The sequence below is a fragment of the Dermacentor silvarum genome, chromosome 1 (genome assembly GCF_013339745.2).
Source record: "Dermacentor silvarum isolate Dsil-2018 chromosome 1, BIME_Dsil_1.4, whole genome shotgun sequence".
Classification (NCBI taxonomy): Eukaryota; Metazoa; Arthropoda; class Arachnida; order Ixodida; family Ixodidae; genus Dermacentor; species Dermacentor silvarum.
Window position 1 is genome coordinate 228,690,680 of NC_051154.1, and position 17,690 is coordinate 228,708,369.

A 17,690-nucleotide genomic window follows, 5' to 3' on the forward strand; every position below is an offset into this window, starting at 1 on the left:
ACTTGGATGTTTCAGAAGGCCGGCGCGGTCTCAGTCTTTACGTCACGCGCTAAGGTGGACAGCTGCCTCCGTCGTTGATTTGTATATACTTCTATAGCTTCGCGAATGACGTCATGGCTCAAAGCGCGCGGGCGTTCTGTTAAGTATGAAGTGCCGATTTGGAGGCGCAAAGTCGCACAAGTTAGACTGACGTTGTCTTTTCCGAGCAAGGCGCGACGAAAGCATGAACGCGGTTAGCAGCACTGCTTGCTTGTTGCCGTTCCCATTTGACTGCTTTAGAGTTCCGAGTCTACTTGCCTGATGTCGCAGCTCAGAGCACAAAGGCTTCGCTTTTAAGCGCAGCCAGGACTGTATTTTCGAGGCACCTTCAACGTGCTCATTACCTGTTTTGCCCTTGTGTGCATTGTTAAAGCTTCGGTGAGTGTTGCGACAATTGAAACACCCAAACAAGTATTCCGAAGCTAATCCTCACCGCCACCCCCCCCTTCCCTGCCGCTGCGGTAGGGATACAAACTAGCCAGCGAGCAATCACGAATATTATTTACGGGCAAACAAGCTTTGTGAATTCGGCTCCTGATCAGTTGGCGCCAGCGCTACGCAGCTCCCACAACACTGCGCGGTATTGCTTTATACAGGGCATAAGTCATGTCGGCAACACGCGACGTTTCCGTGGAACATAGGGGGGCAAAGAACGATCGAAAAAAAGAGATGAAGTAGGTGCGTACGCGAAAACGCGAACTATAAGCGGTGCTTACGGCGATGCAGCGCGCGCCCGGTCGTTATACCTTAAAGCCTGCAGTTGACGGCACCCGCGAGTTCGAAACGCTGGTAACGCCGAGGTGACAAAGGAGGCGCTCTCGTTTCCGCGTCAGTTCTTGGAAAAGCGCTCTTATATGTCTTGCGTGCTTTCTCTGCATCCTCGACGTATTCACTTATAAGAGCGGCTGCTAACGAACACGAACCGAGCGTCATTCGTAAATCTTTCTCAGTGTGGACGGTACTTTATTCGACAACACAGGTTGCTTTGGCACCTAATGTAAAGCGCCGGATTACAGAAATGAGTCCGGAAGCCCTGATCGCTAACACCGAGCGGAAACCCTGAAATTACGGGACCATTTTTGAAAACTTTATAGTGGAGACCTGTAAGCTATCATCGCTGTGTAGAGCTCCTGAGCCCTGCATTGAGGCCAAACCCGCATGAGAAAAAGCGCAAGCAATACAAGCGGACATGACAGCGTCATCCGTCATTCTTGCATAGCGAAATGTTCTTCGAGTTTGTGTGATATATATCCTGCAAGGTTGGAATAAACGTAGATAACAAACCGAAAGAGTATATACTCTTTCGGTTTGTTATCTACAGTTAGCTTTCCAATTATAATTATAATCTGTCTTCCCTTCCTTCCACTTCTCCCTCTCTATAGGAGATCAAGCTATTCGCATCTCGTTAACGAAGCTTCTCGTTCGGCGCAGCTACCAAATCGAGTTAGTGCAAGAAAAATTAAACGACGCAGTTGCCCTAACGCACATGTGGCTTATCGTTACTTGAATGCATACTCCGCATCTCGGAAGCACCGAATGTAAGCGAAAGAGGAGAACAATGAGTAATGCTGCGTCAAAGCAGCGTCAGTGCGAGTTGTGATTGCTTAGTGCATTTGTTTGTTTGTTTGTTTGTTTGTTTGTTTGTTTGTTTGTTTGTTTGTTTGTTTGTTTGTTTGTTTGTTTGTTTGTTTGTTTGTTTGTTTGTTTGTTTGTTTGTTTCACTTCTCACTGACAGTTTTCGCCCTAGACACAATCAGCACCTGCTCGTCGGTTTCATGCCGCGAACAAAAAGGTGTACCCATCGTCCGCAGTCACCAAAGTCGACTCAGTCGCGTCTAATTAAGGAACGAAAGGAGAGAAATAACGCCGGCGCCTTCTTCGCCTTACCGCCAATTCTCAAAAGCCACGCCAGCCGCATGCTAGAATATTCTACAAGTCGCTCCAATCGCTGAGAGTGCAAGAACGAGTGAATTGCGGGAGAACAAGATGCTGTCCACCGCAGTGGAATATATATATATACGCACACCATCGTGTCGGGCCCGGGGCCGTCTCACGATGGCCTAATGGACCGCGGGGCGGACGTGCAGGGAGCGGCTGCGATACCCCTCCGCGCCGCCGAATTGGGCGTGGCTGCTGACCCACCCCTTTGCCACTAGCGCGGTGCCAGCTCACGACGAAGGCAGAAGGCCATGGCGCACGGGGCACCGCTGCCATGCAACACCACCGATGTCAACCGCCTACGTGAAGCTGCTTAATGGCTGTAAGTGTTTTTCTTTGTCGCCCCAGCTGTCTCTCTCTCCAACTCACTTTTCATGGCGGCGGCAAGCACCGCAGACAGAAACCGGTTCGCGAAAGGACGCAAAAAGGCGGAAGGAGCGCTGGGGAGGTATTCTGCAAGTGTCCACCTAATGGACATGTCCAGTTCGCCTGCTGGTGAAGTTCTGATTGGCTGGGATGGGGTACGCCGGAGAAGGAGACAGGCGCCCCCAGTCAATCAGCACTTCAGCAGCAGACGAAATGGACATGTCCACTAAGTGGACACTTACAGAATACCCCGCAGACTCTTCCCCGTGTCCTTGTTTAAGAGCACATTACAAAACCACACAACGGACGGAATGGAAAGACGCGCAAACGCTGACTCGGAGCCAACTTTTACTGGAAAGGAAGAGGCCGCTATATGTACTAAATAAAAAAATCGCGCTCATGCAAAGTTGCGCAGCAAATGAGATACCTGTCACGGTATACTTTGTCATGCACTTTGTCATGCACAATGGCTTTGTCATGCGGAACAACTTACATCTTGGAAACACACGTGCGTTCATACGATCACGCGCGCGATAACGTGCGTGAGCCTCTGTTTTTGTGTTCTCGTGTGTTCTCGTGCCTCATGCGTTCTCACGTCTTCGTGCGTTCTCTCTTGTCCGGCCTAGTGGCGCCGCGCGTCGCCATTCACGATGAAGATTTTTACGCAAGACAAAGTAGTGTCTCCGCCATAAACGTTTGCGCTACTAAAATAAGACGCTTATATTAATTGGTTCACTCGCACACTGATTTCAGGTGCAGGTAAGTTCTGCTAATAAACGTCACGGTACTTAAACTGAGCACGCCGATGCGAGTCAACGTCACGACGAACATACGCCAGAAATACGTGTGTCTTGCTGTTGACGATTCACAAATATCTACTAAAAAAGAGAAGGGTGTACTAGAGAAAAAGGCGCTGCAGTTGCAGCAATCGTAACTGTGCTTCTGGTGAAATTAACGCTGCCTCTCGTGGAAATGTATCTGCTCATTTGGAGTTCACTCCTGAAATCCCAAAATCGATGCTCAAACTTGAAATCGCGAGTCCGCCTGCGCGTTCTTTTATAGCAGCAACAGATGCGCGAAGTGCAGCACGTTACGAAGAGAGCGTTCGTTAGCTGCAGGATCTACAGCGACACGTCTTCGAATGGGACTTGCTCCGACGAGAAGACAAGTGGCAGCCTTCGCAAGGTCACCTTGCGAGGATGCGTGATCGGTACCCTGCTTGAAAGAATGCAGCATCGGTGTTACGTCCAACTTAGCATTCGACCTTTATTTTCTCCATCTTTTTTTTCTTCAAGATCTTCATAATCGTTGAGTTCTCTCCCTCGTGTTACACTTTTTTTCTCAACTGGTAGGAACACTACCAACCATTGAAGCTTAGGCGAAGTTCTTCGAGAACAAATGCACCAAGGGCATACGATATACTTTGGATGAGAACAGCGTATGTATTTTACAGCGGGAAATAATTGTCGATAGCTTCCACGTCTGCTTCCACGTGCATGAAATGACTTGAAGCGCTTGACTTCGACCGAAGACCCGCGCCAGCCATCTGAATCCCACCTCTGAACTTGGATCCAAAAATTCGTTTCTTTGCGACGACAGACACTGATTCCTAAGAGAGGACGCCGGCCATTCATAGTAGCGAACGAGTTGAGATCAAAGATGTCTGCTAGTGGCAGACAGCACTTACGAAACCAAAACCTTTGTGAAACCTATTCGTAGTCGCCTCCCCCCGCCCCTTTTGTTTTTTTTTTTTCGTTATGCCTGTGGGGTTATATGACCCTACGCCCGCCACTTCACAGCACCAAGCCCGCAGAGCGGGACGTGATGTGAACATTGCGATATGAGGTTGTAAGTGTTTCAAATACGAAACAGCGCTGGGCGTTGAAAGAAAGAAAGAAAGAAAGAAAGAAAGAAAGAAAGAAAGAAAGGAAGGAAGAAAGAAAGAAAGAAAGAAAGAAAGAAAGGAAGAAAGAAAAAAAAGAAAGAGAGAAAGAAAAAAAAGAAAGAAAGGAAGAAAGAAAAAAAAGAAAGAGAGAAAGAAAAAAAAGAAAGAAAGAAAGAAAGAAAGAAAGAAAGAAAGAAAGAAAGAAAGAAAGAAAGAAAGAAAGAAAGCTTCATGCACTTGCCTTTCTTGCAGCCTACATCTGGTGAAGAGATCTCACTTCGACTTTTTGTTTTTAACAGCGGAGCTGTTTAAGCCCGACGTAATTTGTGCCGCGAGCCGCAAAACCTCGCCGAGCTATGACGTCACTGCATTGCCTAGCAACCCCATACCAGCTGTGCGATAGCTTCGCAAGACTACGCGCCTAGACACTGCGCGCAGCGCGTCCTGCTCCGCTTGCCATAAACGTTCCGTGTAGCAGGTGTGAAGGCGGGGTTGCTAGTGTGCGGGCGGTAGTAGCAGCCATGGGGAGACCGAGGATGAACCGCTATTCCGAGGAAGAGGCCGCTTTCCGGGAATCACGCCACTTGGCCAAACAAGAATACAATCGCCGGCGTCGAGCTAATCCTGCACAGAGAGCCGAGGAAGCCTTAGCCTAGCGACGGCGCAAAGTCGAAGCTGCGCCTCGCTTCTCCTAGCTCCGGCAACGCTCCTCCGCCGCCACGCCAGCGATGGCGTCACTGCTCGTTGCATAGAGCAGTTTGAAACACCGACACCGCCTTCCAATGCCGACACCGAGTTCCAGCAGACCCGCTCGGTCAATGCGGTCACTTAGCAACCACTTACCCAGCTTCGCCCAGCCATGTCATTGGTTCGCGCCGCTATTCTTGCTTTGCTTAGTCATGATAACACTTTGTGATGCTTGGCCATGACGTTACACCGATTATAAAGGTCATGTATAACTGCGACGACGACACACCCACCTCTCGTAGACTTCGCAATGAGTAAATGTAACATGGGATGGCCGAAGAAGTACAGGACTCCCGAAGAAAAAGCCGCTCAGCTATAAGCTCGTCGTGCCGCCAGCCGAGAACGAATGCGGCGATTGCGTGCTAATCCGGAGTATCGCGCCGAAGCCGCTGCTGCTAAACACGCCAAGGCTAGTAAAACCTGGAAGAAACTAGGTCGATCACCAGCTCCGCTATTTACTCCAGCCTTGCACCACTAGTGCAAGTAGCCCACTTTTTTTTCCCCTCGCAGGACTTGTGTAGTAAAAATCGCATGCCATCCGCCGTGGTGGTTCAATGGCGATAGTGTTGTGCTGCTGAGCATGGTCGCCGGTTCGATTCCCGGCAGCTACGGTGACATTATCATGGGGGCGGAATGCAAAACGGTACCGTACTGCGCTTTAGGTGCATGTTATAGAGCCCTATAGGAGGGCAAAACTAACAAAACGCCCTGTATTAGTGTGACCCTCATAGGTCCTCACTCTGCAACTTAGAGACGCTTAAATGCATGTTTATCACGGCACACGTGCGTGCGTGCGTGCGTGCGTGCGTGCGTGCGTGCGTGCGTGCGTGCGTGCGTGCGTGCGTGCGTGCGTGTGTGTGTGTGTGTGTGTGTGTGTGTGTGTGTGTGTGTGTGTGTGTGTGTGTGTGTGTGTGTGTGTGTGTGTGTGTGTGTGTGTGTGTGTGTGTGTGTGTGTGTGTGTGTGTGTGTGTGTGTGTGTGTGTGTGTGTCCAGCCTGTTTTGAACTATGGAGACAATATACTAAGTGCTATGTTCATCGATTCAATATAACTACCCATTTATTTGTTTGTGCACTCCTTAAAAACCAAGCAACGACTGAAATAGGCGTTTATTTTAATAATGAAGTATGTGGAAATCGCCTTCCGTTTCCTTATTAGCTATGTCTAACCGTTACAGCGGCAAATGACTCCGGAGATGGCTGTCGCGCATGCAGCCACAGACCCACTATCGTCCTTGGCTTAGAATGGCTGGCCCTTTGCATCGGCGCTAAGCCTAAATTTATTCAATATATGGCCGCTGCCTTAGCAACCAAGCTGACACAGACGCTTGCAGCGTCGTTGCCATGACAGCGTCCGATGACTGATATTGTTCCGTCTTTCATTGAGGACACATCACTGAGCGGTACAACCCCACTTATTGGACTAAAGGAGAGTCAGAAGGTCGCCGATATGGTTCACAGATATACGAAAACTTACACAGTTCTCGGACATTTGTTTTCGTCTCTCTCACTTATACAAAATATGCGGAGATCCGATGTGTTAATCAATATTATTAAATTATTTTTAGATCTGAAACATACCTCTGTTGATTTTCTCTCACGCAGCTCGCGCTAAACTTACTTTGCAGCAAAGATCCTACAGGCCTACGGTGTCTTCCAGAAGACCACTCGCGGTGTGTTCGAAAAGCGGTTCTGTTCAAAACAGCGCAATGTGCTTGCACAAGACCAACTTGTCTGCTTAGTAAGGTATCGGTCTTATAGTTATCGTTCCAGTGGAGGTACTCTACTTACAAATAACCTTCCCACTGTGGGAAATACAACTCTGGGCGAGATCAATTCTTGCAATGACATACGGCTATGAACGACAGGACACTCTTTTTCCATAGAGGCCTTAAGCTTCTCGCCAACGTACGTACCCATGTCTGAATGAGTCCCGCCCTCTAGAACTGACCGTATTCAGACCGCCTCTCCAACTGAACATGCTCAGGAAGATACCAAGACGGACAACAATCACAAGTTTTATTTCTTTCTGTTCTTTATTTCTTATATTTTTTTTTACGTTTGTCTTCAGACGGGACTGTATCACATAAAGTCAAACTTCTCCTCAGAGTGCAACACGTTCACCGTCATACACACGCGAACAGGTGGTTTTTACTATTCAAAACGCTGTGCACGTATTTTTCCAGCAAGTCCAGCTTTTAAGGCTTCCTTGGTTTTATCTGTCCAAGGAAGCCTCCAAGGCTAGAGGCCAGTCTTCTCTCAAGCTGTTCCGGCACGTATGAAGTTAAAGTCGCGTTCGAGAATTGAAACTATTGTATTGACGTCACCTGTAAGCCAGCAAGTAGAGAATGGAAACGATTATACAGAAACGAAAAATAAATGCGCACCGAACATCGAAGCACTAAACCAGCGACGGGAGTTCGGCACTTTCTCGGGCCGTGAGGGTTTCCTTTTCCTGCTGATTTTGCCAGGCGCGACAGTTTTGTTTCAGACTGAGGACCCCGTACGTTTGCGCGCGACCAAACATTTCCGCACAGTCCGAAGACAGATCGTCAGATAAGATAACAAATTGCTCCAGCGCCTTTACCGCACCGCCTGATGAGCTGGGTCTCGAGTAGCCTGTCTATTTAAGACCGTAAAATGTCAGCGACAGATCTTATCTGGACGTCGTAAAACCCTTTAATGCCGGCCTCCGCGAACAAAAACAGAATCGATAGACCCACTCTGGAAAAAAAAAAAGAAGGAAAAGAAAAGAAGCCGACTTCGAGGAGTGCGGAAGTATCTTGGCACGTCGTATATATAGATCGCTTTAGCGTACATGACCGGCGAATGTAAGCTGATCGAAACGGCTTATTGGGGCCAGTCTTAAAGGTCACATCTAGGCCTAACGAAGGAACCATTCCGCTGGGCATTCGTTGTGCACACTGTGTTCCTTTTTTATTATTATTTATTTATGCGTGGACAACAACAACAAACGTAACAACATGGAAGTGAAGAACACTGTCGTAAGGTTTACTCCCTACTGCGCACAGCCACATCCCAAGGTCAGAAGAAAAAAAACAAGACTTTCCGGCATCGCTGCGCCCGAAAGTTGTCCTCAATGGAAACGCGCGCTTTCATTTGCTGATTTTTTTTTTTTTTTTTCACGCAGCGTTCCCCCTCGCCGGTCTCGATAAGTTCCGCTGTCTTCTGCGGGCGGAAGGCTATGCGTTTTGTTGCCTTAGCGACCGCGGTCTCTACTAACTTGAATTACGCGCTCTAGCACGGACCACATACGTCCATGCCCCCCGCACAGCTTACTCTCCTTTTTTTTTCCTCCGCCTCGACTTTTGACCTATATCCCCGGCGACCGACATATAGGCGGTGACCTTTTCCCAAAGTTGCAACACCGCTCCGCGCAGTGGGAGCGTCTAGCCGGTCACATTCACCGCGGATAAAAGAGCGCACGGAAGGAAAGAAAACAACTCCAATAGCGGTGCATCCAAACGTTGCTTACCTTTGTGCACAAACATCAGCGTGAAGAGAACAACTCCTACGAGGGATACTTGCGTACTGCTGGCGACGGCCATCGTTGCGGGATCACAGGTGGTAGGGGGGGAAAGGAAATGAGTCGTTCTTTTCGAGCAGACGACAGAGCAGTCTCTCGTGCACGGCCTTCAGCGAAGCGCGCGCGCACTCGAAGCGTGCACGGTGCGTCACGGGGCGTGTGTGTACGAGCCGCCTTCTTTGCAAGCAGCCCGAAAGCCGGAGCGGTGCCGGTCTAGCGCAAACCGGGAAGCGCGAGCCTTAGCGCGACTTCAGGGGTCAAAGGGGGCCGAGGTGTCCCGACGGCGAGTCTGTGCCGCTCGTCGACCGCGACGCAGACGTACTTAGCTCTTTGGGGCGGCGCGCGTTTTAACCGGAAGAGCGCTCGGCGAGATCGGACATGGCACGGTGGCAGTGGCGGCAGCAGCGGCGTCGGCTGGCTTTCTCTCCGGGGGCTAAGTAGGTGGCTGCTCGTCCTTCGTGACCGCGTAAACTAACGGGACCAGGGACGCTCGCGCTGGGGGTCGATACGTGGTCCGAGCGGCGGCGGCGGCGGCGGCGCGTTCCTGGTGCGCACGCGCGAGCCGGGGCGGGCCTTCCCGCGCGAGCCCGGATGTTGATCGATTGATCAACCGGCAACGACGACGACGACACTGTGGCGGCAGCTCGAGCGCAGATAGCGTGCGCGGCCCGCAGCGGCGGCGAACGCGCGCGCGCGTTTTCACGAGGCTTGGCAGAGGACGTGCAAGCGCGGCAGGAAAGCCCACCGCGGCGATCGATGTGCGTCGCTGTCGACGTGAGCGCTGCTCTCGAGACTGGTGATAGCGTCTAGAAGCGAAAGGGGCGGGGGGGAGGTTCTGTCGTGGCTCGTTGTTTTCAGTTGGCTGCAGCGTCTTCCTCTTGTGCTGAGCGGACGATTCAGATCGTTGTATGGGCCGTCCTGTGTTGAGCAAAACGCTTGACCCGTTTGGCGCAGCTTTTTGGCTTTTACACTTTGCAGGCAGAGGAGTAGACGACGCGATATCGATGCAGTGCGGTGAAAATTAAATGGTATACAGAGGGGAGCATTCTGGAACGCTGTCAACCTGGTATAGAAGCCTTTCCCATACGAGTTCCCCAAATCCCGTAACGACGTAAAAAATGTCTTTTACAAGTTCAAAACTTTAGCCTTTACCGAGTGGAACTTCGTGAGCCCATCTCAAGACTGTATGTGGTGAAAGGAACGATTGGTTCTGGAGGGACAGCATGATGATGCAATGCCTCCAGTAGTGCTGCTTTTCAAAATCTTTTTTTTTTTTCTCACGTTTGAAATGGCATGTATTTGATCACACTATCCCCCCTTCCACAAGCTCCACCACCCACATATAATGACCAATAGGGTCAACATTGAGATAGCCAGCAGTCAGTTTCTACGCATGTGCTGACTAGTATCGGAAGTTAAGCGCCCTGTTCTACGTTGGACTGCCGTAGTTACTTTTGGTTGTGTGTATGCGTGTGCGTACGTGCGTGTGCATGCCTGTGTGCATGCGTGTGTGCGTACGTGCGTGTGTGTATGTGTGTGTGCGCGTGTGTGTGCGTGTGTTAATTATGCCACACAACCACGTCATAATTCCTTTTTGTTGCGGGAAAATAGAAGTAATGATTGAGCGATATCCCGACGACATATGCTGTAATTGCCTATATGTGCATCCACAAACATTGATCTCGCTCTTCAGACTCACTCATTTTTTATTATTGCTTCATGATTTCGTACTTGGCATCACTTATTGCACCAGTGATGACGATATCGAATTGATTACCCCCATCTTGTAAGACTGTGCGGTGCGCGACGCGTAAATCACACGAACAAAATTCGCGTTATTGGCCGTAACATGTATTTTACTTTGGTTTCCACATACAACCTTTTAATAAAACCTGCAAAATAACGAATAAAGAGATGAATTATGGAATGAATGAATCCTGAATACCCATCAATCTTTAGATGAGAACGGGGGGGGGGGGGGGGGGGGGGGGAGGTAAACGAATTTGTTTGCTGTCATCTTTCTTTGAAAGAAAGAAGGAAAACATAGTACAGACATAAATGATCATTGTTTATAAGAGAATTGCTTATTTTTACAGTCAAGGTGTATGTGTGATATTACTGTGGCTAGCAACGTTGCTTGAGTGTTTATTTGTTATGCGACACCGTTGTTCGCATTGTTGCTTGAAGTGCGTCTTTGTAATCTTGTCTTGTTATTTTGACTTGTATGTGACTACGCAACTGTGTTGTAACTATGTCGTATATTGTTACACGTTGTATGTTGCAACTGTATTTTGTATGTACCACATATTCAAGGGCCAAGTAGTAGCCGGCGCCATATTTGTGCGTCAACATCTCCTTATATCATGTTAACAAAACATTTTTTTTTTGTAAAAGCATTAAGTCCCACCCAAAACAGCAATATAGCTGCCCCGGCCACTACAACGATGACGGCACGATGGTGACGGCCGACATCATTGTATCGTTTTCTTTTCTGCAGGATTATTTTGCTAATTCAACGTAATGACGACAAACTTGATGATGAGCTGTGACAGACGCCGCGGAAATCCATACGAATTACCTTGAATAAATGTCGAGACTAAAAAGCGATCGGTTTTTACTGCGGTGATTCTGAAGAATGTCGAAACGCGCATGACAATTTTGAAGTCGAGGTGACTATATTCATCCTACGGACCTCGTCAGACAAAGACCCCCCTTTCAAAACAAAAATCGGGACCAATAAAAAATGTAAAGCCACAGAAATGCTGTACCCTGCAAATGTGTTCCTCGTATTACGCTTCAATTTAAATTGTACGATGCTCACGACATAAAGCTTTCACACACTCTCATTCAGTCCGAATTGAATGTCATGCTGACGCTAAATTGAGTTTAATTGACCCTTATTTCAGAAATGCAACTTACATTGTGACTCTGTAACCTGGCGACCGCACAGGTGGACGCTCTTTAATTTTTCTTTTGAAGAACAACTTCAGAAAAGAAAAATTTTAAAACGAAAGTCATAATGCATAAAATGAGCAACACGACAACAAGGTGAAGGTAGGAGCCAATATTTCGACAAGTGGACTTGTCTTCTTGTCTTATGTCGCCTTGAAGAAGACAAGTCCACTTGTCGAAATGTTGGCTCCTGCCCTCACCTCGTTCTCATGTTGCTCATCGTCTTGAATTTCCATCTCCCGCATTCCCCGTGTTTTCCCATAATGCAAAAAAAAAATTTTTGCGCATTTATCACACGGTTCGTTAGCGCAGTTTCCTAATAAACGACACCCGCCGTGGTAGCGTAGTGGATATGATGTTGCGCTGCTGAGCTCGAGGCCGTAGGTGAATTCAATCCAGGCCACGGCGGCCGGATTTCGATGAGGGCGAAATTCAATACCGCCTCGTGTACTTAGACTTAGGTTAACATTAAAGAAACGGAGCTGGCCAAAATTTAATCCGCAGCACCCCCCCCCCCCCCCAATTATGACGTGCCTCATAATCGCATTGTGTTTTTGGCACGTAACACCCCCAGAATTGTTTATTTATGTTTTATCAATTATATGACAATCACGAAAGAGCCAAGAGTGAATCGTTGCACAATTATATCAATAGTTTGCCACTATTTGTAAACTTCGACAACTATAAGAGATTAACTACGTAGGTAGGTATACATAGGAGGTACCGTAGGACCGTAACTATACCGTAACTACGTAGGGTCGTACCGATGTTGCAGAGAACGGGTGTCCTCTGCATTTAGAGTCGAAAATAGTCAGGAATCTGATATACGTAAACCAATTATGACGAGTTAGCGGCAGAGATACAATTTGCTTCGCATATTGAAGTGCGGCCAAGCCCCTTTCATAGCTACAGAAACAAAACAGGTTTCAAATTTAACGTTTCCTTTCTGCCTGCGTTATTTTTTTCCCCCATGCAGATAAGCTGTTGGCGAATGTCCCGCATACTGCAAAGCCTAGTTGTCTTGACAGAGGCTCCATTTATAATAAAGCACGAGCCTGTTTTCAGGGACACGATGGCGTGTCGGCTTGCAACATGTAATCTGATTGCGCGACGAGTACCAAGAAGGCCGCGTAAGCAAATATTCAGGCCACGGCTAAAGCATCGTGGTCAAAGAGTACAGCGGTGTTAAGTTCAAGTACAACATAAGGGGGCGGGGGGGAAGGGAAGGAGGGGTCTCTGGTTTTTCTCGCCTCTTCAAGCGCGTTTGCAAAGATAAGGGCGGCGCGATGGCGCCGTCCTTTAGTCGCTGACTACAGCACGTCTACAACAGACCGCGTTCCATTTTGAAGGCGACTCTTTGCGCGCAGCCAGTCTTCTTTCTTTTTTCCTCCCTCTCATTATTTACGACACCATTTGAAAGATGCTGGAGCCGGGCAAAGTGGTGGCGACGTCGACAAGACACACCAGACGGCCGCGCGGAACGTGCAGCCGTGAAATGATCGACGCGTGTTCAACGATCGACGCGCGCCCCTCAAATTCTCCTGTCTGTCAGAAAAGGCTATTCGTTACGAAAGCTGAGGAATGACGTTACTGTTTTGGCAGGTACAAATTGGAACTGCGTTTCACCGCTAACTACCCGCCGTGGTTGCTCAGTGGCTATGGTGTTGGGCTGCTGAGCACGAGGTCGCGGGATCGAATCCCGGCCACGGCGGCCGCATTTCGATGGGGGCGAAATGCGAAAACACCCGTGTACTTAGATTTAGGTGCACGTTAAAGAACCCCAGGTGGTCAAAATTTCCGGAGTCCCCCACTACGGCGTGCCTCATAATCAGAACTGGTTTTGGCACGTAAAACCCTATAATATTATTATTATTATTATTACCGCTAACTCTTAAGCAGCAGCGCAGGTTTGGATTTCAAACATGGCATATCCCCCTCTTAAATATATGACCTTCATTGAAATTATACGCATGAACCACTGTACACCTATATAGCAAAGCGGTCTCCATTCCGAAGCTCTGAATAACAGTCAGGAGGAGAGTCACCATGAAACCAGATTTTTCGATCGCTGGGTATGCGATAAAAGCCACACAACACGCCTCGAAGTAAAATCAAGACGCATGCTTTTGCTATTGCGTACAAAAGAAGAAACTCTAACGTGAACGGGAAAACAAAAACAAAAAAAAAACAAAAAACAAAAACTAGCGTAGGAGGCGCACTGGAGGCGCAATGCTAAAGAGACAGCGGAGCTGATGGGCAGCTAGCTAGTCCTGGCTTTTGGGTTGGCTAAGCACTACCAAGCCATCCCCAGCATTTTCCGGAATTTATTGATTATTGATCGATTATCGATTAGCTATTGATTGGCTACTGATTGGCTTTCGCAAGGTATTGGCTACGTATTTGGGGGAAGCAGAAAAATAAGTATAAAATAGAGATAGTGCACATGCACGCGCTTACTGCCGTTCAGAGCACAGGATTACAGCACATGACTTTACCACTGGTCAGTGCTAATCTGGGGCTCGTGCAGATTTGTTGTCCTTACATATCCAGAAATTTTGGACATTCCCCCTTCGGCAATATGTTCAACACACCAGCTTAACTCAACGGACCGCACTTTCAACGATTATATTTGAAAAGGTCGACCTATTTTCCACAAGGTTTTTTTTTTTTTTTAGCAACGTCGTGAGGGTACTTTCTTCAAATAAAATACGCATTTATGACAATCAGCTCTTAATGCCGCATTAGAATTAAGTGCCATAAATGCATACGTCATAGTAAATAGTAATAGCAATAGCAATAGTAATAGTAATAGTAAATGTAATAAATCAAAAAACAAAGTTAGGTTAAGTGCCGTAAATGTGTATGTTCTTAGAAAGATGTACCCTCTCGACGTTGATAAAAGAAACTTGTTGAAACTCGGCCAATCTCTTGAAATATACTTCTTTGAAGATCTAGCCCATTTAGTTACGTTGGTGTATTGCGGTGCAGAAATTTTCGAAGGGACAATGTCCAAAATTTCTGGACCTGAGAATATTAACAATCCATTCGTAGCCCTCTGCTGCGCCGGCTTGCGAGGTCGCCACGTGTTTGAAAAATTCAGAGCCCTTCCACCCCGTGAAAAGGGAAGTCCAGCGAAGCTGGCGCTCTGGTGGGATTTGCTATGTTGAATTTGGCTACAAAATGGTAAACCGACACCTTCGCTACGTACTCGGGAAAGAGGCTTCGGTGCAGGCTCCGAGTAGCACAATGGGGTATTTTTTTTTAACACTTAGACGATGGCTATACAATTCCCGGCTCTGTAAGAACTGGCTCGGCGTCCACGGGCGACGGCGTTCCTAGCGCGTTCCTCGCGCTTTTGTATGACGTTCCCAGACAAGAGTCCTTGACCAACAGGGGTATTCTGTAAGAGTCTACCTAGTGGACTGTCCATTTTGGCTGTCCATTTTGGCGCGATTGGCTGCAGCTGCACGAGCGAGAATGAGCCAGTCCACTTAGTGGACTGTCCATTTCGGCTGTCACGATTGGCTACAGCTGCACGAGCGAGAAGGAGGCAGTCTCCTTCTTGCTCGTGCAGCTGGAGCCAATCGTGACAGCCAAAATGGACAGTCCACTAGGTGGTCTCTTAGAGAATCCCCCCCCCCCTCAAAGCTCCGTATATACAACCAACGCTAACGCGAACTCCTCTGACACCCCACTCCTCCGTTGACCTACTTTTCCCGTAGACAGGCGGGAGCCCGGAGAGAGCCGGTGGCACAGGCAGCCGAGGTGGCAGGGCTGCGCGCATGCGGCGCAGTCGCAGAGCGGGCACACACACGCACAGTCGTGCGTGGCAGCCCCCTATCTCTCCCCCGTCATCGGGCCGCCGCGCCGCGCCCTCCTCGCCTTCCTTCCATTTATCAGCTGCCCTGTCAAAAGACGCACGCGGAGCAGTCAGCAGCCGAGGCGGAGGGACGCAAAGGGGCGCCGCCTGCCTAGCCTCCCAGCACGGCTCAACTCTAGTCGGGCGCAGCTTCCGGCAGGCTTGCCGCGCTAGCCTCGCAGCCGGGCCCAACTCTACTCAGGGGGGAACGCGGCATAAAAGAAGGTCGACTGGCGCAAGAGAAGAGAGATAGCGGGGGGCTCAGCCGGCCGGGAGGGAGGAGGGGCCGTGCGCTCAAAAAGACGACGACGCTCGAGCCAGTGATGACGATGATAGCTTTTTCTACACACGGACACGATCCTCGGGGACCTAGCCCTTAACAGCGTCGCTGTAAAAATTATTTGTACTGACAGTTGTCTACCGTCAATGCGAACTAGCGCCGTCGCGAGCGATCGGCTCTGTACACTGTATGGAGGACAGTCGCACAAGACGTATTCGAGGGTCTCCTCGCGACCAGGCTGGCAGTAAAAAATCGCAATGTGAACGTAGCCCCATGTAAACCACTGACGGACATTCGTGTTCCAGCGCTCACTCACGCGCGACACCACGAGACATTACGACACGCACCAGATTTCCAAAGGCCCAAAGGTATACGCTGAACAGACTGTCATCCCAACAGTACTCTAGTGTTTAAACTCTAAATCAGCCATGTCCTGAAGTTTCCTGAACTTAATCCTATGCACAGAAAACTAATTCTCACGAACGACCGTGCAGACGATCAGGCACGATTTCAGTCAAATATCATTCATTCTCACAAAACTATACTCTTCTCTCCGCAGCGGGTGTTGGAGATGCTGTGTGGTGGATATCACCGTCCTCCTTTACCGCCGCCTGACCTCTGCAGTTTGCCCATGGAGACCCGAAGGTCGCATGTGACGAGCGCGCCAGCAGAAAGCTCAGCGGACCGCTTCGAGCGCCGTTATCGCCAGGTGACCCAGCACACATGCAGTGGGAACACCGCCATCTGTGATTACCTGCACTCCGAAGAGTCCGCGTGCTTAGCTCCACTAAATTTTCGTCTTCATTTTTCTTTTTTTATTTGAACAAATTGCAATATTTAGCCGGAGAGATTGCGCGGCGAAGATATCCCAATCCCTTTGCACAGAAGTGAACGCATATTGATTTGCGGCGATTATTTTTTACCTCCCCTGGTCTTCCGCGTGGTATACCGGCTCGCCATGACGCCCTCCTGTTGGCAATTATATCATGCATGCGCGTATCCTTATGCTAATTAAAAATTTCGAATATTTAATTGTGGGTAAATGAACGAAGTTAAACTTTATTATATACATTAGAGTTATTTCAGCTCGATAATGCCGAGTTCTCTTATGAATGCGTATTAATAGAGACCAGGGGCGTAGCCAGAAATTTTTTTCGGGGGGGGTTCATCGGCCCGACCGGGGGGGGGGGGGGGGGGGCAAACGTCTGCTTTCCTCTACGTGACGTGATCGATAATAAATATCGGTAGTTTAAGCAGACTCTATGCATGTATATCAAAGACATGGGACCCCCCCCCCCCCCTCGCGTGTGTGTGTGCTTGTGAAGAAATTAAGTAAAAAGTAATGTAAGCTCAGTAAAATACAGTAAGTACGACAGGTACAGTGGGCGTTTGGAGCAACCGTCTCTCATCGCGCCACTCAATGGACCAGTCTTCGAAAACGCATCATTTAGACGACCCGCCCGATCGGAGAAGACATCATTAATTGTTAATCTCCGTTAAGCGTAGATGGCGTCGTGCTCGTCGGGGCGAAGTGCTTTTCACAGGTCAAGGACGGCTATACATGTGAAAATGCACGTGTTACCAGGCTATACCTACTCCCATAGCAATAGCTTGTTCGCTGCGTCTTTGCGCTAGAAAACTTAAATACGCGCAAAAACGAGTAATGCTTTTTTTTTACGAAGCTTTCGTCGCCTTGCATTTCCTGCGGCAAGTGCATGGGCCGCTTTGTCTTCCGCTGTGTGCGAGCGTGCAGCCGTCATTTGCCTTTACGTCAGCAGATTCAGAATTGTACAGAATATTTCACCGCACTGCATAGTTATGGCATGTGTACGCAATTTAAGTAGTGCGTGCAAGTCATTTCTGCTTCACTTAGGCCGGTGCAAACAGGAAGCGGCCTTGTACCTCACAGAATCTCGACTGATTGGTGTACTAGTGATGCAGGAATGAACTCCGGTCTTGTTCAATGCATAGTGCACATAATCAATTTCTCAGGACGCGTGAACTCCGACGAGAACTGTCAGCGCCTGCAACTAGAGTTTACTTACGCTGTACTGCGCACAGCAGTAATCCATGCTTGTC

General features: G+C 48.8%; 1 protein-coding gene across 1 annotated transcript in view; it reads right to left on the reverse strand.

The window, feature by feature from the left end:
* The window catches only part of LOC119436870 (uncharacterized), a 60,107-nt gene extending 50,952 nt beyond the window's left edge, over window positions 1-9,155 (reverse strand). The window contains exon 1 of the mRNA XM_037703891.2: window positions 8,470-9,155. Within this exon, the coding sequence (XP_037559819.1) occupies window positions 8,470-8,542 (73 nt within the window). The 5' untranslated portion in view covers window positions 8,543-9,155. The remainder of the gene's footprint in view (window positions 1-8,469) is intronic.
* Between the last annotated feature and the right edge of the window lie 8,535 nt (window positions 9,156-17,690).